The 27691-nt window shown below is 41.7% G+C and overlaps 1 protein-coding gene across 4 annotated transcripts in view; it reads left to right on the top strand.

The window, feature by feature from the left end:
* The window catches only part of spag9b (sperm associated antigen 9b), a 38527-nt gene extending 14530 nt beyond the window's left edge, over positions 1–23997 (top strand). For 2 of the 4 annotated variants that reach the window (XM_038735431.1, XM_038735434.1), the window contains 25 exons: positions 5051–5198; positions 8073–8553; positions 8647–8740; positions 9412–9536; positions 10098–10155; positions 10815–10967; positions 11062–11119; positions 11369–11499; positions 12762–12818; positions 14001–14180; positions 15194–15323; positions 15454–15543; positions 15878–16039; positions 16235–16406; positions 16586–16795; positions 18028–18184; positions 18604–18732; positions 18815–18895; positions 19004–19071; positions 19177–19325; positions 19764–19935; positions 20058–20171; positions 20355–20534; positions 20919–21050; positions 21143–23997. In XM_038735431.1, the coding sequence (XP_038591359.1) occupies positions 5051–5198; positions 8073–8553; positions 8647–8740; positions 9412–9536; positions 10098–10155; positions 10815–10967; positions 11062–11119; positions 11369–11499; positions 12762–12818; positions 14001–14180; positions 15194–15323; positions 15454–15543; positions 15878–16039; positions 16235–16406; positions 16586–16795; positions 18028–18184; positions 18604–18732; positions 18815–18895; positions 19004–19071; positions 19177–19325; positions 19764–19935; positions 20058–20171; positions 20355–20534; positions 20919–21050; positions 21143–21261 (3550 nt within the window). In that variant the 3' untranslated portion in view covers positions 21262–23997. Of the gene's footprint in view, positions 1–2470; positions 3075–5050; positions 5199–8072; positions 8554–8646; positions 8741–9411; positions 9537–10097; positions 10156–10814; positions 10968–11061; positions 11120–11368; positions 11500–12761; positions 12820–14000; positions 14181–15193; positions 15324–15453; positions 15544–15877; positions 16040–16234; positions 16407–16585; positions 16796–18027; positions 18185–18603; positions 18733–18814; positions 18896–19003; positions 19072–19176; positions 19326–19763; positions 19936–20057; positions 20172–20354; positions 20535–20918; positions 21051–21142 lie in introns of those variants that run through there. The other 2 variants (XM_038735433.1, XM_038735432.1) reach the window with 2 other exon arrangements.
* Positions 23998–27691: the final 3694 nt, after the last annotated feature.

The raw sequence follows: 27691 nt of genomic DNA, 5'->3' as shown, positions 1-27691 counted from the left end.
TACAACCATGTGCCAAATTACAAGCTACGTGGCAAACTAAGCTAAACAATTAGACTAAAGACAGCTTTCGTTTTAGCTTTTTAGTTTTAGTTTGCTGTAGCCGAACTAACTCGCTGTGCTTGTGTAAAACACAGCAGCCATTAAAAATACTGCTGTCTACATGTTTTTCCTTGTTGATCAGGTGTATTGATGAAGTGAGCTATTGGATTTTTACTCAGGGAGGGTTTTATAGCACGTAGTCAGAGTAATGAGTGAAGTTGTCATCAACTCGAGTAATGGAGTTATCTTCACTTCACTGTCTCTGCTCGTGTGTGTGTGTGTGTGTGTGTGTGTGTGAACCAACACAGAGAGCATGCAGAAGCTGCAGCCTCATAATAAATACTACAGTCTTTAGCCCTGGGTGCCCATTGGCCATCATAAATAAAATTTGTTGTTTCAGGCTTTTGCGATGTGTTTATTGCACATGTTCATATTGCAATGATGATGAAAATAAGATTTGTTGGTCAGCACTACTTTGGATATCTTTAACCATTCTGATGCAGTTAAATCACTGTTACTGCTTTCACAAGGAAACACTCTGGGTGGACACAATTTCCAACAGGCCAGATAAATAGTTATTTAATTAGAATAAACATGCAACTCTTAATGCAGAATAGTGATTGTTGTTGTAAGATTTAGACATGAGATTGTAAGGATGAAGTGTGGAAGAGAGTCATTATAAATTCAAGAAGGAGCTAAACTGGAATTCAATGAATTCTGTCAGATAGAGGATGCTGTGGATGTTGTGGAAATCACGGCTGTGGGTTGGCAGTTGTCAGAATAATCTCCTTCAATGGGATGATGAGCTTTGTGGTTATTGCTCACTTGCAGAGCAGATTATGCCCGCTGCAGGGAATCAGGAGGTCAGCAGCCGCCCTCCTCCAGTTAATACGAACATTTCAATTTTCAGTAGGTTAATATTATTTGTTTTATGTTTAATATGTTGTTGCAACGATACTGTTGGTAAGCATCAGTTTTCACACTGTTTTTATGGTGAGTGATTTTTTTGTGACTTTACAATAATTTGATGAATTCATTTTACGGTCTACCTTCACAAGCCTTCCAAGGCTGCAGAGAAGCACCCCGCAGCAGGCTGCTTCCGTAACCACACTTCCTAGTGGAGAAGGTGTGTTTCTGCTGAGTTGCAGTGTTTGATTTATGACTAATTAAGTGTTTAGTACAATAGTCAACAGGCTCCCTGGTCTTCCATTTAGTCTGAAACTTTTTGTAAAGACTAGCCCAGAAGTTTTTTGATCTGTGATCTTTTTCTTTGCCACCCAGGTAAAACCCCAGGGCAACAGTTGTAGTATTCACAGGGTCTCATTTGGTCAGTAAACCACTTTGGTCCAGACTGAAATATTTGGACAACTTTTGAATAGATTGCCATGCAATTTTTTGCAGTCATCCATGGTCCACAGCGGATGTACTCTAAAGACTGTGGTTTTCATCTAGCACCACCATGAGGCTGATATTTTTGGTTCAGAGTGAAAAGTCTTGATGACGATTGGACAGGTTGCCAGCAAATAATATTGATATTCATGGTCCCTACAGATTAAATTGTAATATGGTCATTGTTTGACTCTAGCGTTATCATCAGGTCAAAATTAAATGTGTCCAGTACTTTGGTTTATGACCAAATAGCTGCAAAACTAATGACATTTTCCCATTAGCCTCAGCTGTGCTTTGTGTTTAGTGCTGCAGTAATCAGCAAATATTAGCATACTAAACAAATCTGGTGAACAGGGTAAACATTATACCTGCTAAACATCCGCATGTAAGTATTGTCTTTGTAAACGTATTGGCATGCTAATGTTGACATTTTGCTCAAGCACAGCTTCACAGAGCTGTTAGGATGGCTGTAAAAAAAAGTTATAAAGATAGATGAAGGTGTATTGAACTTAATATCCCTTACCATATTTTTTTTGAAGAAATATGTGTGTCCTTAAAGATATGATACATTCTCACACTTCTTGTAGTTTAATTTGAATGAACTTGTTTTTACTTTGACATGAGTCCGTACATACTAATTACATTCACTGTGATTTAATGTTGTAAAACTATAAATCATGAAAAGGTTGAAAGTGTGAATGGTGTTTAATATTTTAATGTACCATGGACTGTATCTGTGCATTCAGGCAGCCCCCTGTATTCCCTAGCCCTTCAGTATCCCTTCAGTTAATGCACACACACACACACACACACACACAAACTTTTTGATCAGTCTCCCCGTTTTACTGCCAATAGGCTGCAGCCTGAGAAGAGGCATATGGAACGAGCTGCCTCAGCATCTAAAAGAGAGGGGTGGATGGAGAGAGACAGATAGGGAGGGGTGGTGGGGGCAATCAGAGGGAGAGAGGGAGAGCGTCAGAGTGTTCTAGACTGAACAGCGGCAGCCGCGTTGCATCTCGGCAGAGGAGAGGAAGAGCAAAGGAGGAAGGAAAACAGATTCACCTGCCAGAGGAAGACACTGGAGGAGAGGAGCTGCAGCCGCTACCTGCCTCTCCCTTCTCTTCTGCGTGCTGCTGCTCTGCTTTGATCAGTCACTGCTGCCGAAGCCATCAGGATTACTGCTGTTGTGGCGGCTGCTGGCAGATTGCTCTGCCTGTGACCTGCTCCCACTCTCTGTCTGCCTCACAGTTAAGCTGCAGTACACAGAGTCCACTGCTCTACTGCTGATTCCCAGTTAGAGGGAAACCGCTTCTTTGACCTCAGCTGTAGATGTACTTACAGCGGTTGATGTCCAACCAGAGGTCTGTCGAGGTGGAATTTAGCGCTTCGTCGAACCCCACCTCATCTGCTTTCATCGTCTGTGCCCCCCAACCTCCTGGTCCCCGTTGAGGCACTGGGCCATGATCTGGGGGGGCCATGAGCCCCGGGTGTATGCTGCTGTTTGTTTTTGGCTTTGTAGGGGGAGCGGTCGTCATCAACTCCGCTGTACTGGTCTCTCTGTCAGTGCTGCTGCTGGTTCACTACTCTGTCTCTACTGGCGGCTTACCTGCCCTTCCTTCCTTACCCTCCTTACCCAGACCAAGCAGGTATAACGTGTATGTGTGTATGTTATCTTAATGTGTGTAATCTGATTGTATCTTCCCTGTCGTGGTCTGTGTCTTTGGAGTCACTGCCAGTTTGTAGCCATGCAGTCGCAGTGCTGCTGCCATGTGGGTGTGTTATAGTGAGACAGTATGAGACTGCACACTAAAAGTAGGTCAAGAGAGAGATGGGGATAAATGGCTAGAAGACTACACCACCTTAGATATTTCCATTTCACTAGAGTTTTTAGCTGTTTATGATTATTCTCAAAGTTTGGCAACATCTTTTCCAGGATGAAACAGTACTGGAGGACTGATGAGCATGTGATTTTTGTTTTTTTTTCTTCTCATCCCTCAGTCCAGATAACAAAAGGCAGCATTGGTCACTATCAGTGGCCTGCATGTGACCTCTTCCTCTCAATATGGTGGTGTGTCCATTGTTTTTCGGGCTACAGCTTTTTATCCGTGCCCGTCGGCTGCTCTTTTCACCGTGGCAGCCATTGTGCTGCTCTCACTGTGCAATATATTTTTGATTCCTAGTCACTGGAGTGAAAGTAGTTGCTGGTCTGGTGCAGAGTATTTATTTCAGTGTGTCCCTATGTGTTACTGAATATTATTGGTTAGTTGGAGTAGTTGTGAAATGGAAGTTTGATAATACACTTAATGCACGAGGGAGCTGGTTAGTGTCTTAACTAAACTCCTTCTAATACCACACATGGCACAATACGTCTCCATAACAGAGCCAGATACAAATGGATTTGTGTTATTGCCTGACGTAGGATGTGGGAGGTAATGGAGTCAATGAGGCAATCAGCTTTATTTCTCTTCCCACCACTTCATTGCTAGACTGTCTCAAGGGTGTTTGCTGCAGTACCTCTCTAATGTCAAAATTTTGTTCTGATTTGTCTGATTACATTATGCTGATCTGCTTCCACTTCATTGAAAAAAATGGACACATTAATATGCAAGCTGGAAAAAATTAACAGTCTGCCTATTTAATTTAGCAAAGTAAATTAAATATATAATCTGTCATGTTAGTGACTTCAGGTTGAATGAAGTACAGTAGCTGTTGCACAAAACTTTATTCATTACTTCACACTATAAACTCTTCTACCAAGTGTCACTGTCTCTGTAGGAACCTCATCACTACATGAAGAGAGGGTCAAAACATTCAAACTAATGAGAACATGTCCGACCTAGTGTAAAATATATCCCATACTGTGCACTTTTTATCGCCCTGTGTAAATCACATGTCCACACTGGACTGCTTTCCTTGCTTAAGGTCTCCTTTACTACTGAAGGAATTATTTTATGTTTTCAGGCGTGCTGGCAGCATGGCTCTGGGGACTTTGGTCTAGATGGAAATATCTCTCACTTATTGGATAGATTTCTACACAGATTGGTACAAATATCCATTTTACCCAGATGGAGATCCACTGAAGACTTTCTTTTGACCTTTCATGCCACCAGCAGGTCAAACTTTTCACTTATCTAGTCACATATCTCAACATCTCTTAGATGGATTGGCATACAATTTTGGGCAGACATTCATAGTTCCCAGGCATGAATCCTTCTGACTTTGGTGACCCTCTGACTTTTCCTCTAGAGCTATCATTGCAGTCAAAATTTGTCCAAAACTTTGGTTTATGACTAAATAGCTAGAAAGTTAATGACAGGGCCATCAGCTTATGCTGTGCTTTGCATTTAGTGCTAAACTAAGATGTGAACATTAAACCTTATAAACATTATACCTGTTAAACATCACCATCTTGGCATGCATACGTTAGTATTAAGCCCCATGCACTGCTATGCCAGAGTACAGCCTCACAGAGCAACTACAATGGCTGTAGACTCGTTTTCTCTATATTCTAATTACGTAAGAGCGACTTGACCAACAGGCTGATCTCAGTGACGGTTTTTACTACTTTCTTTCAGAGTTTCTCCTTTGAATCATCCTTCCTTCCCTTTGTCTCTGTGTCCAGGAAGGAGCGTCCCATCTCCATGGGCATATTCCAACTTCCTGGGACTGATGGTGGGACCCCTGACCTCCAGAGGGAACCTGTGGACACGCCCTCTGAGCCGTGGAGATTCAACAACCTTAGCCATCCGCAGTCCAACACCAGCCTCAAGGTACAACACGCAAGTCTGAATATAAAATAAAGACTTCTTTATATCTCCAGTTATAAAGTGTGAAGTTACTATCTGAAGTTGGCTGGTAGAGCTTCCCACGGGTCGGACTGGTGACATCATCCCAGGTTCAGTTAAAAGAGGTTGTGGAAACAAAATGTAACCACTCGATGCCAGCAAGCCGCAAAGAGAGTACATTTCTATTCAGAGAGAAAGAATTGTTCAGTGTGTCCAGAATTTTTAGCAGCTTGTGCGTTTATATGTGTGTGTGTGTGTGTGTGTGTGTGTGTGTGTGTGTGTGTGTGTGTGTGTGTGTGTGTGTGTGTGTGTGTGTGTGTGTGTGTAACGGGGTGGCTTGGAGCCCAGCAAGCAGAGGAAGTGGTGCCATTCGGGAGCATGCCTTCAACCTCAAGGGAGGGTGGAAAGGACAGAGTGTCTTCACATTGTTGCTGTTGGAAACCATGCTGCAAGCAAGGCTCCAACATGAATATTTATGACCTCCTAATAAGTATTCATTTGCCGTTATTACACTAGTACGGGGTTAGATGGCAATTGTAAGACTTGTGAAGTGGTTTGAGTTTTGGTAACCTTTATTTTGGCCCACATTATCAGGAATTGTGTTAAGATTGTTCCATAACTGGTAGATGATAATTCTTAAACTGCTTTTGAGCTCCTCACCCTGAGTCCCAGAGTACAATATAGGTGTCGCAGTATGTCTTTCTCACACACACACACACACACACACACACACACACACACACACACACAGTCTTAACAGTCACCCCCAGTGCAGAAACACAGCAGTGTCTTTGTGTTTTGTCCTCTGACTTGACATTTTTCAAAGATTTACAGTTAATGATGCCTTCCCTCTTCCTGTGTAAAGGTGTGTGTTTCTGTGTGTGAATGTTTTTTGCAGGGTTAGGGAAGAGCCATTTTCAGCAGAGTAGCAGGGCAGGGAAGCTTTCCCCCTATTGGCTGCACAGGGCTACTATAGCAACAATAGAGTGACGCCAGCATGCAGACAAGAGATGTGAAAGGAAATACTCCCATCAGTGCAGAGACAGACACAGAGGAGGGAATACATGAGAGAATAAAATGTTATTGAGAAAGTTTATTGTCATTCAATGTTTGTGAACGCTTTAAAGTCTCCTCTGTGATATTAAAGTGTCCCCTCATCTGTTTTCAAGGTGACCGAGGGATCCTTATGGATGCTTTGTTGTTGTCCTGATTGATACTTTTCCATCTGGCACAGAGCTATTTATAGGACTGAAGCCGCTGGCATTAACGGATCAAAACAATACAGAGTTAGAAATTCTGCGTGCCACAAAGGGCTGCTAAGACCTGATGAAACCTTAGCGTTTTAGTGTTACTGTAAATCCACTTCATTTTCACTCATTCACACAGACAGCCTTTGCCAACAAGGTCACCTTGTGTACGAGAAGAAGCCATAAATACTGCTCACTACACGGTTCAATCATGGAGTTCAGGCGTATCCCACAGCTCGTATCCCACAGCTTTGTTTTATTTTCTTGGACACATTCAGAAATTATGTCTCCTTTCAACATCCTTATATAGCTGTTTATATATATTTCATTATTTTTAAGGAATGGATGTTGAAATATTAATGAGCAAGGTTTTTAATGTCCCTCAGTCTGAGGATCCATTCTCCCCAATCAGAGTGGAAGGTGAAAATTCACAGGAGAATTTGTCCCATCAGGAGGCTGATCAGGACCAGGTAGACGTGTCTATCATGAAGAAACTAACCACGGCGTCTACCAAACTTACTGATTTTAGTAGTTGTGTTGCAGACTTTGCTGTGATTAAATACAATGATGCTAACATACTGGCAATACCTCATATCTAATTGAAACTGCATGATGCTGACCTTTGTATTTCTTCTGCTGGCCTCAAAATGTTTTTTGAAAACAGAAGAACAAACAGTTTTTACAGAAGACCCTTTTCAGAGCAGACATTTTGATTAGTCATGGCAGGAAAAGCACACGTGTAATTGTTAACATTAAAAGACTGCATTTCATTCAGGTGAGCTAGAGGCTTACTGGGACAGTTGATGCCACTGAGCAAAACTTTGTTCCACCTTTTGTGACAAGTCAAAAGGTCTGCTACGAGAAAGGTTCAGTGCTCATAGCTTCTTATCAGTGTCAGGATTTACATGCATATCTTACGGTTGCTTTACACTTAAACACAGTTGTGAGTGTGGGTGTACATTGCCAGGATGGATGTGATTTGTGAAAGATGGAGTGTCCCGGTTGCATGTTGTGGTTTGGTTAGTGTTTGTGTTGGTTTTAGCCGCATGGCCAGGTGATCACTGTTTAACACAGTTGGTGTTGACGTCTGTTATATTAGCTTATTTTTATTTAAACAAACAGAGGGAATATACTAGATTTATGTGCTCGAGTAGTTCTAAAAGAGACTTCAAGGTTTGAAGAATCTAAACTCGAGGTCCACTTACAAGCTATTTCCTGAGCTTACAATTTAATTAGCTCCGTCGTCCTATAATCTAACTATGGAACTTCAGTCCAGCTCCAGAAAAAGCCAGAAAGTGGACCTTGAGTTAAGATTATTTTGTCAAACTACAGTTTACAAAATCAAGGTCAACTTTGAAGCCCATTTCATTCGTGTTTTCCTTTATCTTTTAGTTTACTCTGGTATTTTGAGATTTTTGGCTTGATCACTCTTATGTTTTATTGTGGTGTTTGGTTTGGTTTGCATATAAAATAATGTGCTGCACATTACCTGCATTTACAGCTTCAATTGCAGGAGGTTTATAATGTTCATAAAGATCTTAGTTTTATCCCTTGTTTTTCTTGTTAACCTGCTCCCCTCATCTTCGTCCTCCTCCTCTCCCTCCACCTTAAGGATGAATTGGCCAACGCGAATCACAGAGGCTCCAAGTCCAGTACTCCAACCAGCCACGAAAATGTCTCCAAAGGTGGAACTCCTGTGTCTTCACAAAGTGGAGGATCCAAATCCAACACCCCCATGTCCTCTCAGGGTGGTACCTCGAAATTAAACACCCCCTCATCTACACACAGTGTTAACTCTCAGTCCACCACACCGCTATCTCCTCATGATGGATTGTCCACCGGAACGAGTCTTGTGTCCAGTGTTGGGGGTGGGTTTGCCTCTGCCACACCGCTGTCTACTGCTGCTTCCGATGTTGCCATGGAGTCTGTGCCCCGGCCGGAACAGGAAGTTTCAGATGGGCTCAACAAGAACCTGGACAGGAACAGTGGAAAACCAGAGGGCAGTAAGAACATCACAGTGATGCAAGAAGGACAGCAGGGTCAGCTTGGACATGAAGGTCAGGGCTCTGCCTCGACGCCCCTCAAACATGATGGTCAGTACTGCAGTTAAAACATCTGTTGTATCTGCAGTTTGAGTGTACTGGATTGCTCATTCTCTCTGCTAAACTCTCTGCTGGTTGTACTAGATGGAGCAGACAACCTGGAGAAGTCTGAGGTGCAGGCCATCATAGAGTCCACTCCTGAGCTGGACATGGACCTTGATGGCTGCAGAGGAACAAGGTAGAGGACCGATGATTAGATATCTTATTATCATTACTCTGAAATTAGCAAACTGTTGAAAGAATAAGGCTGACACTCTATGTAGATTTGCAGAAATGCATTAAGATGTTGTATGTTTCAAATGATGTGCTTGTTGGATGATCAAACTGTCTGAGACTCCCTCCACCACACCTTTTTATAGTTTACCTTTGACATTGCAGGTATGATGATAAATCTCTGAATCAGTTGATAATCAACAGAGCCGTTGGCATAAGTAACATTGTACCGCTTTATTTGCCACATTCAAATGGAGTGGAAACCATGCTAAAGCTGCACTGTGCCAGTTGGGATTTGGAGTGCACCCTCTGTAACATTTCTAAACAGTCAAGTGATTGGCCAGGGTTGGGGAGGTGTGAAAGTAGGCACAGATTGAACTTTTCTCTCACCTTGTTCTTCGCTCTTTACACAACTACTTCTGTCAAACTTCTGTCAATTTGCAAGACAAATTCCTTCAAGCAAAGATTGTCCAAAATCAATTATCTTGTCTTGCCCCTTTCTGTGATGACCAGCTTTCCCCCCACCTTTTAAGTGTGGCTGTTCTTAGCAGCGTTATAAACATCTTTGCCTTTTGACATATGAAATATGAAAAAATGAAATATCTCTCCCTCCCTCTACCTTAACTGTCCATCCAGCACACCATCTAAAGGTGGCATAGAGAACCTAGCGTTTGACCGGAACACTGACTCTCTGTTTGAGGAGCTGTCATCTGCAGGAAACGACCTGATAGGAGACGTGGACGAGGGAGCCGACCTGCTGGGTAAGAAGCCTCACTTTCATTACTTGATCATTTAATCCCGTCATAGTTTCTACTATTTTACAAACAATTTTCTTCCCCTGCCATATTCTTGCGTTTTTTCTTCGGCTGTCGGGCTTTATCATCCTTACAGATGAGTTTTCTGGTGTGTATCAATAAATCCCCCCCCCCGGATCTGTCTCCCAACAAAATTCTCAACATTTGTGTCCCATGTCCCTGATGTCCCTCTGTGGCTTTCTTATAGCTGTCCAGAATAGATTAGAGTGGTGCTACTGTGTTTTGAAGGGCAGTAATAACAAAGAATAGAGATGTTTAAATGAGACCGTTTCACTCAAATCTCATAAAATGAAGTCTCATAAACTCTTCCTGATATGCATCATCTCTTGCATGGCTCCCAGACTACAACTTTCTAGGTAAGACTGCAAGATCAAAAGTTAGTGTGTAGGATAAGGACCAGGTCTTTTTTGATTTTTCAGTAGTGTCTATATTCTTCCCTTTCATGTTGGAGCACATGATGAGACGAAACATTTATTTTGAATTCCCATTGTGGGTGATCATTTTCAGGTATGGGTCGGGAGGTCGAACATCTTATCCAAGAGAACACCCAGCTGCTGGAGACCAAGTTAGTACTCATTATAACTACAGAAGAGTCTATTTTATTTTTGTTTTTAAACCAGAAATAATGACATTAATAAAAAAAAAGTAGCGTATAGTAACTATAGTTAAGTAACTATATCATCATTGCAGACATTGCTACATTAGTGGGCCATGTTAGGTTGTGCCAAATACCAGCATTATCTTCCCTATTTAATCTGCTTGTGCTTGTTATTGTTTTTTGATGATGCATTTGTTTTTTGGCATATTATCATGATATTCCTGACTGTTAAGCTGACACATTAGATCAATTTGCAGTGCCTGCTGATGCACCTGTAGTTTGGATGCAAAGATTGCTTTTTTCCTTATTTTAAAATGTGCACATCAAAGTGCCTATTGCCAGATATGTTCCATGTCTAACAAATGCTTTTTATTCAACCCAGTCTGACCCACCTCTGTAGCAGTGTTTGCAATTGTGTTTAATATTCTAAAGTTAAAATCTTTTTCCAAGAGATGGTGCTATTTTTGGACTCCACGTGGCACTTTTTTCTAAAGATTGATAGTGATAAAAAGCAAAAAAGAGCTAATGCATGAAAAAAGGAAAGTCCTATTGCGTGATTGAGAAACGGGACAGTGCTGCCACCTTGTGTTTAATGTAGATATAACATTTGGTTTTTTTTTTTTTAGAAATGCTTTGAATGTGGTGAAAAATGACCTCATAGCACAAGTGGACGAACTGTCTTGTGAGAAGGAGGGCCTGCAAGGTGAGCTGAAAGCTGTCACTCAAGCCAAGATCAAACTGGAGGAGAAGAACAAAGAATTAGAGGAAGAACTCAAGAGGTGAGTTTTCTTGGACTGCTCGTCAGTCTGCGTATTGCATTTGAGTATATGCTGTAAAAGATGGCTGCTAAAGACTTGACGTACTCACTTACAGGATTCGAACTGAGCTTGAGGAATCCAAACAGAAGGTCAAGAATGACAATGAGGATGATGTGAGTCCTTGGTATTTGTTGTGTGTATACACCAGTTTGGATTAGAGCAGTATACGTTATTGAAGAAAGCTACCTGGATCTTTTAGGTATCTCTAATTATGACCTTTTTAGTTGCACTATATTCCATGCCTCTAAAGCCTTTATTGTTCCCTTTTTAAAAAGCTTCACAGCCACCATATTGATCTTGTGTTTCATGTATAATGTGTATATGTATTGAAGAGTGGTCTCACACTGGTGTTGTGCCTGCAGAGCGATGTGCCAACAGCACAGAGGAAGCGCTTCACCAGGGTGGAGATGGCCAGGGTCCTCATGGAGAGGAACCAGTATAAGGAGAGGCTAATGGAGCTGCAGGAGGCTGTTAGATGGACAGAGATGATCCGGTAAGACAAGAGGAACAGAGACAAGTAGTGCACAATATAAAGTGGGGCTGAACAAATGGAGGATGATATCCAATTGTGTTTCTTTTCTTACCAATTGTGATTTAAATCAGAGGTTTTCAAAGGGGGAGACCGGCATCCCCGGGGGCATATAAAATAGCCTAAATATGATTTGGTTAAAGAGATAGTTCAGAGACAGAAGTTTTGGAGAATTTTACAGTTTTTTCCTCACATTCCCAGTGATTAATAAATACTACAGGACAGACCTCAGTATTTTGTGTAGTCTTTGTTGTGAAACAGCAATATTAGGCTGTCTTGGCTTAATTCCGTCTGTCTAGGGGATCATATAACATAATTATGATGCCTTAGGCATCCAGGACTTGAGCAAAACTAATCAAATAAACTAAGGGAGGGGTGCCTTTTTTCAAGCTGGGGGGACCCACATTCTCAGACAAACTGCTGGCCTGCATTTGTGTTCTATGTAGTATTAAACAAGATATAATTGCATCATACATAATCACAAAGTTATAATCGGATAAAACAAGCTTGGTGTCGAGTTAGAGAGGAAAGTATGTTTTCTGTAGACAATTGTCTCGATTTAGCTCACATTTGAGAAATGATTACGTTAGTGGTATACAGGACGTAACTCAATGGCATTATCACATAAATCATGACATTCGATATTGGCGTGATATAACAGCTGTAGGTGGACAGTAATGACACAAAGTGTGGTTAGTCACTTTTGATGTCTGAAGACGTCAAATTGAGTAAAGGTAAGATCTCTCTGTTCGACAAATACTGCGATGATGTGCAGCAATCACCTACATGGTTTATGTAGTAAAAGACTGTTTGTCTTTAATGGACATCAAAAAGACACAGCCCATAGCTCAGAGTGGTGTTTCTTCTTCCACAAAAAAATCTGTGGCCAAGTGTGAAAAGTACAGAACCAGCATGCAGAGAGCATATTAACCACACAACAGCCAAGATATCTTTTTTGTTATTTGTTACCAGCTCACAGAATAACTTTTTTTGCCTAATTTATTGAGATTACTTTCTATGATTTAATCATGAGGTGCTGCTGCAGTTGAATACTATTCCCCTTTTTCCTTGCCTTGATCCTTAACACACACACATACAAAGGGAAAACACAAAGCTATACTATACAAACAAAACTGTCTGAGTATGGTTTGATATTTCAAATTGAAATAGAAGAATTGACTGTAAAACATCAAAAGCAATACATCTAAATGAATTGTCTCTCTCAGGGCTTCAAAAGAGAACCCAGCTCTTCCAGAGAAGAAGAAATCCAGCCTCTGGCAGTTGTAAGCACCTCTTTTCTTTTCATCTCTTAAATACCAACCACAGTGTGATTACTGTGTTTCATTTGCTTTTCCTTTGTATTCCATGTTGTGTGATTGTTTTCTCCAGGATGTAGGTAAATCTTTGACATGTTCACAGTGACTTGACTGGCTTCTGGTGTTTTCATCTTTTGACAGAGGAGAGCCAACCATGAAGCTGTGACTCTGATCTCAGATCTGAGCTGCTTTGCTGTCACAGTTGTCTTTAATTCTTAATTAAAAATTAAAGACAGCTGTAAACATCAAGCATGACAAGCTTTTGAGAGACCTGAGGTTGGGTCAATGCACTTATTTGCTCACAGTGGCACTAAATCTGAAAGACTGAATTTGTGTGATCTGATCCCAAAGCTCTCCTTTGTTGAATGTCATAAGGAATGAGTTTGGTTTGAAGAGGACGTTATTTGGAGCTGGTTTTTGGCTGCAGTATTGGGACAGTGCGTGTGTAAGAGAAGCATAATCTGATAAATTCACCATCTCTCCCGCTCTGTTTCTGTGTGTCCTTCTATATCCTGGCTGATGTTGTGATGTCTGTGTGCAGGAGGTGTGTTGGGAGGGTTTCTATACAGGTGGGAGGGATGGCAGGGGTATGAGTGGAGTGTGTTGGTCAAAGCAGAGAAAATATGCTCATAAAAGTAGACTTACCAGAGCCTATTTCAGACTGATCTGCTATAAAGGTATTCTTTAGAAACCTGCTGAACATGTGTTGATATACATTAAACAGTCAGGTGTAATGTGATAGATACTATGGGCTCACTGTAGAGTTGGGGGGGAAATGAAAAGTGTTATTTTATGTCCAGGCCTGTTTTGCTCTGTGTTGTTGACTAACGTCCTAGTCGGTGCTCAATATTAACCCCGCACTCCCTTTCCGCCATTCTGGGAGAACAGCTGCTCTGATGCTTTGCTGTTTGGGAGACAGATCAGTGGGGTCTGGATAAGTTAGCAGGAATGTACATATCAGCATCAGACTGCTACCTGTATGAAAGCTGGCATGGTGTGTTGGCATGGTAAAGGGCGACCTTATCACCCTTAAATGTTGAGCCCTACCTCTGCCGCTGGAGCTACCGCTTGTGCCCACCCCTCTATATGTTTGTCTGTGTGCTTTTTTTTCTCTCCTTCCGTCCCACTTCCCCGCCCTTACACCTCCAGTTTCAGCCGTTTGTTTAGCTCGTCGGGCGGGGCGGCCAAGAAGCCGGCGGCGGAGGCCCCTGTGAACGTCAAGTATAACGCACCCACCTCTCAGATTCAGCCGTCCGTCAAGAAGAGGAGCAGCACCCTGCAGCAGCTGCCCAGTGACAAGAGCAAAGCCTTTGATTTCCTCAATGAGGAGTAAGTCAGTCAGGAGAAGGTTTAATGAGAACATTTGATTCTGTGATACTGTATGCTGAGGCATTATTGACCTCTTTTGGTACATTGACTCACAAGCAAAGATCAAGAACATCCATCCATCCATCGTCAACCGCCCATCCTGGGGGAGCCCATCCCAGCCGACATTGCGTGAAAGGCGGGGTACACCCTGGACAGGTCGCCAGTAGATCAAGAACATTAAAAATCTAAATTCAATCATTCAGGGAATTTGATGATATCATCAAAACTGTTCAATGGATGAGTTTCATTCTGTATAACTTAGTGCTGGGCAACGATTAAAAATTTAAATTGCGATTAATCGCACGATTTTCTGCAAGTAATCATGATTAATTACATTGTTATGTTCAAAATTGAACAATGAATTCTGAAGTAGTGTATTGCGCACTTTCAATTTAAATGTACTGCATAAGCAGGAGGGAATTCATGTGGCAGAGCATGCCCGCAAAACTAGATGAAGGCCTATCAGGTGAAGTCATGTAGCCTATAATTTTAACTTAAGTTAAATGGGCTACAGCTGTGTAGCGCACAGAAGCCGTTGCCATTGTTACTCTCCATAGAGCGCCTGCTGTATACTCGCGGAGCGCTGTCTTACTTCTCCCACACGCTGCATCCAGCATAGTCTGCCGAAGCCTCCCTCCACTGCTTGTTTGGTTGGGTGATTTGCAGGCTGATCAACATCCCGCCCCTCCTGTGACCCAGGGTTTGACTGTATGTGTATTGAGGGCCAGTGAGCAACGGACTTTCAAAATAATAATAATAATAAAAACTGCGTTAATGTGAGATAAAGTAATTGTCAGTGTTAATTTATTAATGTGTTAATGCAATAATAACACGTTAACTTACCCAGCCCTAGTCTAACTTAATGTTAACACCTTTTGTTAAAATTGTCATCAAAGCGCTCCCTGTTTCAGTTTCATCTATTTTTGTCAAAGAGTAGACATCTTTCTTGAGCGAGCTGTTGTTCTGTCCCCCAGAGTGGCAGCCGATAACGTGGTGTCCAGGAGAGAGCAGAAGCGGGCTCAGTACCAGCAGGTCAAAGCCCACGTCCAGAAGGAGGACAGCAGAGTGCAGGCTTACGGCTGGAGTCTACCCAAGAAATACAAAGTAAAGAGATGAGCAACCTTCCAGTTGTAATTACTATAGACAGTCCTCTTCAGAAGGAGGTAGAACTATTGTGATGGGAGCCACAACAGAAACAAGTTGTAATGCAATGGTGCGGTTTTTACATTTTCAGGCGAATGGAGGTCCGACAGAGAGTAAAACGAAGAATCTACCTGTTCCTGTCTTCCTCAGACCACTGGATGAGAAGGATGCTTCTATGAAGGTATTTCCTCCTGCTTGTTGGTTAATAATTGCATTCAAAATGTCTTGTTAGCTTTCATCCTCATCAATAATCCCGCATATTTTTACATTTCTTTTAACCAATATGAGAAGGAGTTATGTTGGTATGTTTTGACTGAAGCCGTTGATAGCCCAGTGTTGGCCAGATACGCCATCAAACCATTCTAATAATTCAATTGTTTGTAATAATGGTTCCTAATGGTTCCTTTTCTTTGTCTTAGCTGGGATTATGTCTCGGCTGTATTGCACATCTCTTGATAGCTTTCATGTATTTTGTGTGTCGTCATCATATCTGTCACCGTGTGTCTGTGCTTCAGCTGTGGTGTGCTGCTGGCGTGAACCTCTCTGGAGGGAAAACCAGAGACGGGGGTTTGATCATAGGAGCCAGCGTGTTTTACAGTGACGTGCCAGGACCAGAGAGCCCTAAAAAGAAGATAGGATCTCAGAGCAGCCTGGATAAACTGGATCAAGATATCAAGGTACGCACACATCTTTCCATCCCACAGGGGACACATGGTGATAAAAATAATGATAGCAATTATTCATAAATCAGACACTAAAATATTTAAAGTATCAAATTTGAGTCACTAGTTTTCGAAAGGGTGCCTGTAATTACAAAAACACATACACAAAATGTTTCATTGCTCTGTGTCTTTTTTTGTTTGTTGTTGCAGGAGCAGCAGAAAGAGTTGCGGCAGCAGGATGAGTTGTCGTCACTGGTTTGGATCTGCACCAGCACCCACTCCACCACTAAAGCCGTTGTCATTGACGCCAACCAGCCTGGAAACATCCTAGAGAGCTTCTTTGTTTGTAACTCCCACGTCCTCTGCATCGCCAGTGTACCAGGTCAGCAGATAAACACATGCATCTGAGTGTAGCTGCAAGTCCATAGAGGACTAGAGGATTTTATTGACATCTGTGTGCAAATAACTGATTTTGCTTCAGAGGCCCGCAGATGGATTGCACTGATTACATGGGGCAGCACGCTTTTTTATTCATGTTTACATATGTATACTTAAATTTAGGTGCAAGAGAGACGGACTACCCAGCTGGTGAGGAAGTCACTCCAAACTCTGAAACAGAACCTGCAGGAGACAGCACCTCACAATCAACCAATAGCAGCTCAGTAGAAGGCGATGGTGTGCTCGGAGGCATCACTGTTGTTGGCTGTGATGCTGAAGGAGCAGCAGCTGTTCCTCAGACAGCAGGCAGTCCAGGAAAAGACGGTGAAACTGGTAAGAGATGTTAGCAAGCAGTCTTGGCGATCAGGGACCGTGTTTCTCAAGCATCTCTCAGAGTCTAGGACTTCAGAGTTATTTATGACGCTTCCCAAACCAGAGAGAATGTCACGTCGCTGTAAGTGAGTAAAGGTTAGGATAATGTGTTGAAGGTTTCTGACTGTTGCTAGTTGAAATATTAAACTTCAGATTCAGAAATGCAGGAAACAGAAAGCCTCAGTTTAGCTGTAAATGCCCAGTTAGTCTCAATCTAATCTGTAGTCGGGAACACCCATATTATTTAGCAATAAGCCATTCACTGGCTTTAGGTAAACTTCAGCAAGCCACTTGCATGGATTAAACAATCAACAATACAGTTTTAGTTTAATTTTAAATGTAATTAGATTCAGCTGAGTGGCACTTGTCCAATAATATTGTTTTACTGCCTGTAGAAGTGCCTCATCTTGCAAGTGTTGCACCTATTCCACATGCAGTTACGTTCCTGAAAAACATATGTGTCCTTACAGGTGGGGAAATTCTTTCTGTAATGTCACACAGTGTAGGGAAATCTTCTGCAACAATATGAATGCATCCCTTAAATATGGCCCCACCAGCGATCATTTTAAACAAATGAATGACTTACTAAACAAGCTGTGGCTGCAGCTTGTTTTTACCAGATATTGACTTATTACCACACATACTGATTGTGACAGATGCAAGTCACCACAGAGCTCGCTGTCATATGCATATGCATCCCGCCTGTCAAAGAAGAATAAAATTTGTTTGCTGAAACGGTATCTTTCAACAAGCTCCTAGTCTTTGATGAACATTTCTTCACCGTGTGTGTCTTCATGTCTCTGTCTGACTGCCGTTTCCTGGCCACACATCCGGAGCTCTGCTAAATATCAGCAGAGATAGGAGTGAGAAGTCCTAAGTTAAGAAAGTTGCTAAAATGCTTTTACTTCTAGGCCTAAAAGTATGACAAAAATGACCTTCAGTCAGTTGGGACCATTTCCTACTCTGATTTTTGATATGGCAAAAATACGTTCAACCACATGTGATGTGGATGAGAAAAAGTATGATGATGTGATTATTGTCAGCTCTAAAGAACACAAAAAGAAAGACGTACAACAATCTGCATTTTAGTGAGGGGCGGACAACATCTGTACAGAAACAAAGCTAAAGTGACACCATAAATATTACCTACTCTTGAGTTGGCCCAGTTTGCTAAGAGACGATCCTTTCTGCAGTCTCCAGACTAGCAGAGGAAGCCACAGAGGCGACAGAGGCCAGTGCAGGTCCTGCTGACCAGAGACAGAGCCTGGGGGGAGTCTACACCGAACACGTCTTCACTGATCCACTGGGAGCTCAGCAGCCAGCAGAGGCTCCAGCCAACTACTCTCAGAGGTAACATCAGGAGACCCATTACCCTACACTTCAGTCTGTCCAATAAAACTCAATTATATCAGTACAACCATAAACAAACTGAGCAACGACATCCAATCACTCATTAAGCCATTTACTGTTTGATCGTGAAACCTATGTAAATATTTGTGTGATGGTAAATTATCATTGCAGTGCATTAAACCTTCAAGTAAAACTACCCTTGCTACATTAAGATTAAGTGTGTGTTTTGCCCTTGGCTACCACTTCCTCTCAACGAAATGGGCTGTAACACTAACAAGTGCATTATACATATAGTGCTACCACTGTCCAGTGTTAATTGTGTAGTTTGACAGATACGCAGCTGTTCACTACAATTGGTGGAAAGTAAGAATTATACAAACGCTGCACCTCTAATAATACTGGTCGTCTCTGATGAGCAGGGAGAGTGATCTGTTGAAAGATGGAGTAAGTTCAAACCTCAACGCCGAGGAGCAGGACCTGATGAGAGAAGAGGCTCAGAAAATGAGCAGTGTTCTGCCCACTATGTGGCTGGGGGCCCAGAATGGATGGTGAGTTTCAAATGTCTGTGTCGTTTTGCCCAGCACCAGAAATCAAGAATTGTGGTGACTGAGGAAACGTTTGTGATTCTAGCGTGTACGTCCACTCCTCCGTGGCTCAGTGGAAGAAGTGTCTCCATTCTATAAAGCTGAAGGACTCTGTGCTCGGCATTGTGTAAGTACACCGAAATAAATGACGGATGTATGTTTTACACCATATGGTCAACCTCGATTTCATGTCCTGTTGGTACTTTTTGTGAAAGTGTTTGTTTCTCTCCCCCAGGCATGTGAAAGGGCGTGTACTGGTCGGCCTCTCTGATGGCACTTTAGCCATTTTCCACAGAGGAGTAGGTGAGGGGACACTAACACTGCACGTTACTTTGAAATAAAAAGTAATATTTACCTGACATAATGTACATCTAATTGTAAATCTTGACTTCCTTTTTTTTGTGTCAGATGGACAGTGGGACCTGACCAACTACCATCTGTTAGACTTGGGGAGACCACACTACTCCGTCCGCTGCATGACTGTAGTGCACGACAAGGTGTGGTGTGGCTACAGGAACAGGATCTATGTGGTGCAGCCCAAAGCCATGAGGATAGAGGTATGATAAGACTTAGCATGTTCAGTTCAGAGTTCAGCACGAGCATAAAGCCATTCCCGAAGCCGCACCTTTCAAACTAGACGCGACTGAACCCGCCCCACGTACGGCCGAATTTGAGACCCGAAACTCGATAGACCAATAGACCAACACAGAATACAGCAGGGTGGCCAAAACACACTATAGCATCTCAAAACAAGAAATGATCTGCCTTACCAGTTTGTAGATCAACTTATTTTGCTTTATATAATCCTTAGCTAACTGCTAGCTCGCCAGGCTAATGTGAGTCATTGGCTGTGCTTTGTCTCTCTTCCTGGAACAAAGAACAGCCTGAACTCATCTTGTTCAAATTCTCTCTTCCCCCGCCACATCAAATTTTCTTCAAATTAACTTGACAGCGTGATAGTAATTTTGCCCTCTGCATGACTCTGTCCTTCGCAGAAGTCATTTGACGCCCACCCTCGTAAGGAGAGCCAGGTACGTCAGCTGGCCTGGGATGGCGATGGCATCTGGGTGTCTATCAGACTGGACTCGACTCTCAGGCTGTTCCACGCTCACACCTTCCAGCACCTTCAGGACGTCGACATCGAGCCGTACGTCAGCAAGATGCTGGGTCAGTTCACTCTTAATTTTTTTTTTTTTTTGAAGAAGAAGCGCCTTCATGACACACTCAAGACACTTTTGTTCCTCCACTGCGATTTGGTTTAAATTGTTTTCTCTATACCTTTTCCTTAGGTACTGGGAAACTAGGCTTCTCATTTGTGAGGATCACAGCTCTCATGGTGTCGTGCAGTCGTCTGTGGATCGGCACCGGAAATGGAGTCATCATCTCCATCCCTTTGACAGAGTGTGAGTTCAGGAGCTAGACTGATTTTATTTTTAGGGGAATAATCTTCAGGTGGACACATCCATTCAAACTGAACAGTTCTCCTGCTCTCTTCAACATGTATATCATATTAGTTAAACAGAGTGCTTTTTAAACAGGTGGACTGAGCTTTGTGATTTACCTCCATTTCACACTTGTTCCTTTAGCCGCCAATAAGGTAACCAAGGAAACAGGTAACCAACCAGGAAGTGCAGTTCGTGTTTACGGTGACGAAAGCGGTGATAAAGTGACAGCCGGTACTTTTGTTCCATACTGTTCCATGGCTCACGCTCAGCTCTGTTTCCATGGTCACAGAGATGCGGTCAAGTTCTTCACTGCTGTCCCAGGTAATCAAACCTGGCTTCTTTTTATAACTCTTTGGATTTTATAAAAACATTTTGGGTAGATTTGGTATAGTATTTATCCATAAAGAAGAAAGAGCAAGTTGTCCTTTCCGTTGCTGCTGCCAGACACCTATGTGTGATATATGTGTTGGAAAACATTTTTTTGTAATCAGCAGGCTATAAAATTGAAAAATTGTGTATAAAATTGAAAAATAAACAGTTTGCTATCCGTACTTGGCTTCTCATATTGAATGCAGATTAAAAACTAGTGAGCCAGAGGGGTGAGATCTTATTTAAATACAGTATACTGATAAGAAGGTCTGTAACAGAGAAACACAATCTGGACTTGCTTGGTGTTATTTACAGTTTGTGGCTCTGTGCTTTCAGGTCATGCAGTACCATCTGCGTCCTGCGGAGCAGAGGCAGCAGGTGACAAGGCGACAGATGCCGCAACTCCGGAAGGAACCAAGTCTATTTTGGTGATGAGTGGAGGAGAAGGCTACATTGACTTTAGGATGGGTAAGTTTGCTACATGTAATGGATTAAAAACATTATTGTAATCAACACAGCAGATCTAGAGACAAATGCGGCGTCTCTCTGTATGTCTTTAGGAGATGACGATGGCGAGGCGGAGGATGGCGAGGAGCCCATCATGAAACTGCAGCCCTCCCTGGCAAAAGCTGAGCGCAGCCACCTCATTGTCTGGCAGGTCGTGGCCAGCGAGGACTGAACTCTGACCTCAGACCCCTGAGGAATGTTTTGCCTTCTCTCTCAAACCCGCTGCCATGATGGAGAAGGAGTTCAGGTGGCCGACTCCGCTCCACAGGCACGAGTTTAATCAGCACTTTTTTCTTCCTCAGATCTGAACAGTAAGAGTGAAACGAGCAAAAACTGTTCTGAGAGCTTATTCAGTGGTGAACTGGACTGGACGAGTGCATACAGATTGACGCAAACTGCATGTTATTGGTTTATTTTATTATTCTCTTATTTGTTGTTTTTTATTTTTTTATTTTATGGTATTGAAATTCAATCGATCATAATGCCTCTGTCTATTTTAATAATATTTGAGGTAAAACTGTTATCAGATGCAGACCTTTTGTTGTTTTGTTATATTTGCTCAGCAAATACAATGAATTTTCCTCCTAACATTTCCAGGTTCCCTCCTCAGTTCAGTCTTTGTTTGCTCATGCTGGAGTCGACTTGATGCTAAATCAGACCGCTCCCCTGTTGTCCTTCTATAGTGTAAGATCATGTGGGATTCTATATGAAACCCACATCCTATTTCGTGGAGTTTTATAGTTTTTCATCCTTTGAGAAGCTAGGTTTTTGATTGTATGCCAGAAAAATGTAATTGACCGCCACATGACTCTAGGTCCGACTTTGTTGAAGTCAAATGCAATCCGTCAGATTCATCTCGTTCGTATCTGTCTGAGCAGAGGATGGCCCCGTATTTATCTAAATATTCAAGATGTGTTAGTGGAAGCCCCAATTTATTCCTCTCATGCGTGCATTACCATGACATTAAAGTCACAGAGCTAAGCATCTGATTTTATGAAATACGGTGGCATTGTTTAGAAAAATCCATCTTCTAAACATCTGAAAGAAAAAATATTCTTTCTGCTGCATGATGAAAAAGATTTGTAACCCATTTCTTTTCCATTTTGGGAATGCCTTCATATCAGCGGTGTGTTCAATGTCTGTCGCTTGGTCCACAACTTTGGTCCATACTGAAATATCTCAACCAAAGCACCACCACCAGGTCTAAATTTTATTTTGTCCAATTCTTTGATGAACAAAATGAACAAAACACACTAAAACTAAGAACATGGTAAACATTATACCTGTTAGCATTGTCGTTGTGAGCATGTTGCTAACATTAGCATTTTGCTCAAAGTACAGCCTCACAGAGCTGGAAATAGACTGTTAGTCTTGCTTAGCTCTGTGACTTGAATGTTATAATAAATCATTAGAGGCAATAACTAACTCTGTGACTGACACAAGTCCATTCACAAAACCTATAATGATGAAATGAAAAGCAGCAGCTGCTGTCACATCTGTCACTACATACTGTAAATCCTCCCTTCCTTTGAGTAACTTTGGTTGCAGTACTGAAAGATTCACAGACTCTGTCTACCCACCAGCTCCAGCTTGTAGACACTTTAAAATATGCCTAGTTATTGAGTGTTGAAAGGAATAACTTGCAGGCTTTTCAAGTGTGACAAAGTATTTATTTTTTCTTGAACGAATGTTACATTTGCTACCAAAGGATAAAGAATTAAAGATTGAAAGTTTGCCACATGCTGAAACAATACTCGTGTCTCAACTAACATGGCCTCTTTAAGCAGCATGTTTGAGTCTATAGCCATGTAGATAACATGCAAGTTTTTGTAACAGAAATCCTGGTGTATAGATAAGATATATTTTTAGACTTTCATATTAGGAAATTGAAATATTTTCAGGGTGTGAGAGCAGAGAATGTGCTGGTTCTGTTATTATGAGAGGATAAAACAAGCAGACACGCTGTGGGTTACATACCCCCCCCCCCCCCCCCAATCCTTATCTTGACATTTAGAGGTCAAAATTCATAACATTTACATTTTTGGTTCTGCTCTGCCCACTTTGTGCAACATGATGTTGTTTATTTAAAGTTATCAGTGATATCTCCTCCTGATGGAAAACTGATTGAAGTCTATTTTTATGAGCTTTTTTTAAAAAGAAAAATTCTTTTAGACTGTACTCTCAGAGTACAGTGCCCAAGATGTTCATTTGGGTGTAATATGAGACTATATATTTCTGGCCTCTGTGTACCAGTACGCTGCACTGGTATGTTCTTTGTTTTGTCGTTGTATTGAACAGTATCAGAGGAGGCCTGTCCTCATCATGAGTGTGCGTGTGTGTGCATGTGTCCTCTCCAGGAAAGGAGAAAAATTTATTGCAATTTAGCCATTTCAGTATTTATTTACAATGATTGAGCCTTTGCAATTCAGAATGTATCTTTGTACATTGAATATGAAAATATATATGATTTATGTATGTATGAAACATGTAACTGGCTTGGGTTTGTTGTTTTGCAACAGTTTTTGCTGTTGAAATGATATGAATTTGTTTTGAAGGGGTTAACCTTACTCAGCTATGCACTATGTCTCTGAGGTGAGAGGAGTTGTTTGGTGGGGGGACTGCTTCAGAACTTTTGTTTTTTTAGTAGAAACCCCTCAGCTTGTCCACAGACCCTGACACAATCAGTTTTCAGCTCTAAAGGCTGAAGTCCATGAGTGGGCATCTTTATCCCACCACTCTCGCCCTCCTCCACAGGTCTCTGACACCCCTCTCATCTACAAATGCGTGTCATTACCTTGGCAGGTACTTTGTTTCTTCCAAGTTAGCAGTACACACCATCTTGTACTTCTACAGCATCTCTAGCCTTACTTATTTTTAACAGTCAATTAAAGCAACGTTTGTGGGCAGATTTTGGCTGTTTGTTTTATTTTTCCTGATCAAAAATGATTCACACATTGTCTGAGAGTGCACTTTAGGGCTGAGGCTTTTTAGAAGATTTGTTTTGCCGTTTCTGACTTCTGACAGTGCCACAGTAAACTGACCCATGAAAGGCCTGTTTAGAAATCAACATTACCAGTTAAACCAGGCGTACTAGACTAAACCAGACTCATTTTACATTCCATAAATAGTCTGAAATAAGTCTGACTTAAATAACCATGGAAATGTATCCCTCCAGATTTTTTTTCTGCTTTTAGTCAACATAGGTTCTTTAAAATGCAATACCGTTACAATAAAGCTAATACAACAACTTTGACCCATGGCTTAGCTTCCTAGTAAGCAGTATTTTCACCATTTCTCTTTTAATATCCGTTAATTAAAGAAACAAACATACACTAATATGTATATTAAAGTCCAAGAGGATCACACAGCCAATCTGAAGGCAATAATTTTACCATATGGAGGCTGTTGATGTCACAAATCCAACTGAGAGAACTGTCTAGAAAATGCTAATTATCTAATTTTGTTGCTGTAAAACAATGGACCTTTTATGGTGTCTTATTTGATACATTATCTTGTACCTTCATCTTAAGTACATATCATATTGCGGTATAAAGGTCTTTTGTTTGGTTGGCGGTGGTTCCATTCATTTTCACAGTAAGCCCTGCTTTTCCCTTTCTCTGCTCCGTATACTGCTACAGTATTGATTTTTCTTTTGCTGAGCAGATGTTACCTCATGTTTCTGCGAATTTCTGTCTTTTGTGCAACTACAGTCAGTATCAGAACCACAATACCACCCGATGTAATATAACTGCATCATGCGTAGCAGGATTTTTACACACTAATTCCTGGGCACATCACCCTGGAGAACATACACACTTTTCTTTACCAACACTAGGTGGTGTGTTTGAACTACACTGTAATACTGTTTTCCCAGTGACTTTATTTGAAGGACAGAAGTGCACCTCCCCTGCCTGTGATTGGTCCACCACGGTTCTATTCAAGGCCTTGGTTTCAGCCAGTTGAATGAGGCTGAACTGGTGCTTAGCAGGCGGAGAGATATTGAGGTGTTAATCTCTTCCCGAGCTCGTAGGAGAACACCAGGCTGTCATGGATCACAGACATAATAGTGGAGTAGGAGGTTAAGTAACACAGAACAGTACAGTATGCCTGGTGACTGCTCTTTCCAAAGTAAAACAAAAGCACCAATAATGGGCATGTCACTAATGATTAATAAACATGGATTGTTGCTTGAAATTGAGGGCTGAAATTTTAATGTGACATATAGTGTAGCAGTAGCACAGCTATAGAAACGTCACCAAACTTACTCCGTTCTGTCAGTCACATGGCGATATCTAAAGTTTGCTTGCTAACATTAGCCACCATAAGCTACTCAGTGTTACCAGACCAAATAAGACTGTTCCTGCAAAACCTCTGTACCGAAAATGACCATGGGTGTGTTTTATAGCTTAGCTATTCAACATTTCACTTAGGAGAGGAAGAAGTTATGTCACCTCTAAAAAGTTACATTGTCTCACTTTAAGATTATTTTGTCAAACAACTGTAAACAGGTTCTTAAAAGAGGCCATGTGTAGTTTCACTGGCCTCTAGCAGAAAGGTTTCAGATTGCAACCACTACTTTTCCAAGCCTATGCTTGTGCACATGCTCAAACTAATGAGCAGGCACTTGGCATCAGTCAAAACAGAGACCAAAACACTGGAGACAGCATCACACAAAATGCTAGAAACTCAATAAAATTCCCACTGCAGCTTACAGTAATATTTTTTATTTTTTTATTTTTTTTATCAACTTGACATTGACCTAATCCATGCACTTTAGTATAAAAGTTAGACCATAGTAAGTTACACTACTGTACTGAATGGGTCTTCCACTATGTTGCTGTTCTGCACCCAAGTGGGAAGCTTCTGTCAGCAAACCGATATGTGAACGTGGAAGTCCCTTAAACCTGCATTCTATCGAACAGCCAGCAGGGGGCAACTCTTCTGGTTGCAAAAAGATGTCTGGTTCCATTTGAAATAATGATTAAATGACCCTACTTCTCAGCTGATTTAGTACCTCAGTAAACACTTTCATAATGAGTTTATGGTCTCAATCACAAGTTTCATGTCTTCTTCAATACAAAATGATGTTCATTTAGTAAATTATGGTCCACTTTAGAGGAACATAGACAATAAAGCAGAGTATGCTTCAGGGCGGGATTATCTGTGATTGACAAGTCGTTACCATGTCGACCTGTAAATCAGGCTAGAGTGACTCGTACCCACGGCACTGTGTAAATTTAACCAGCGCTGTTGAAAAAGCTTATTAGGAGTTGGCTGTTCACTTTCTCTGGTGAGTACATTTAGTTCTAAGCCTGTTGTTCGCTAGACAAAATTGTCAGCCTTGTTGAAATGAGCGTTAACGTGAATTACAGATGCACCTAGCTAAGCAAGTTAGCCAGTTCCACACACAGCCGTTAGCTCCACTGTCCACTGAGAGCAACACAGGTGAAAGACATGAGGCTAACGAGGCACAGGCAGGGAGAGAGCGAGCAGGGGAAAACAGAGAGAGACAGCCATGCAGAGGGATCATTGGGGTAACAGACATGACAAGGGTTACTGAACACTAGACGACAGACAAGACAGACGGACATGAGTGAACCCCAAAACACAGACTATATAACTGATAATGGACACAGGACAGAACCCAAAACAGTAAGACATAAACCGAGACACAGAACGAGGAGCTAAGACACAGAATACAGAGCAGACTAAACTAAAATAATGCAGGCGAGGAACAAGAAGTAAATACTAAAACATAACCGAGGCACAGGACTGGGAACAAAGACAAAGAACTGAAACACAGGACCAAGAGCCAAGATAAAAGACGAGACATAAACTACTAAGGGCAAGGAACGAGAGAAACAGGCAAATAGACATACGAAACAAATGGCAAAAACTCAAACTCACCAGGAAGAAACTACAACTCATAACAGTTTTATCCTTATGTGGAGTTTGTGTTGTGCTGGGAGCCGGTCAATTTTTGGTGTTAGCGGACTCCATCTTGTTAGCTGTGGTGTTATCGCTGTTGAGTTTAGTATTAGTTGGCAACAGGCTCGGGGGCTTGCATGAACCTCAGAGCCTATGTAAGCCAATGAATTTAGTGAAACAAATCTGACCCAATTTCTTCACATAGGAAGAGGCAAAGATGCTGTTACAGGCAACCAGGAAAGCTGGCAAATGGTTTATTTTTAAGTGAGGTTACAACTCAACTTACTCAACTAACAACACAAATAGGCAATAAAAAAAGGATTAATTTAATTAAAGCTACCTGTAACTCCTTTAACTGTGCTACTGCCAAACAGCAGAATAAAAACCGATACTTTTTGGACTGAGCTGCCCATGTTTCAACATTCAGGGCCTTGTGAATGTTCTTTTCATATTACTAATAACGTATCACTCTCCATGCTTTTATGTGTACCAGTATACCAGCCTTACTAACATGAGAAAAATCTATTCTGCCGCTTTGCATAACCTAACAGTACAGTACTACTCTGCAGTTATGTAAGATAGCCAGATGGTGGTTATGCCACCTCTTGGTCCTGTTGAGGAAACTGCTGCCCAGGATGCTCAAGGTTAACTGACCTACTAATGCCATTACAAAT

The sequence above is a fragment of the Micropterus salmoides genome, unplaced genomic scaffold (assembly GCF_014851395.1).
Source record: "Micropterus salmoides isolate LMB-PRFRI ecotype aquatic unplaced genomic scaffold, ASM1485139v1 Ms_hic_scaffold_21, whole genome shotgun sequence".
Taxonomy (NCBI): Eukaryota; Metazoa; Chordata; class Actinopteri; order Centrarchiformes; family Centrarchidae; genus Micropterus; species Micropterus salmoides.
This window is presented reverse-complemented; position numbering and strand designations above follow the sequence as displayed.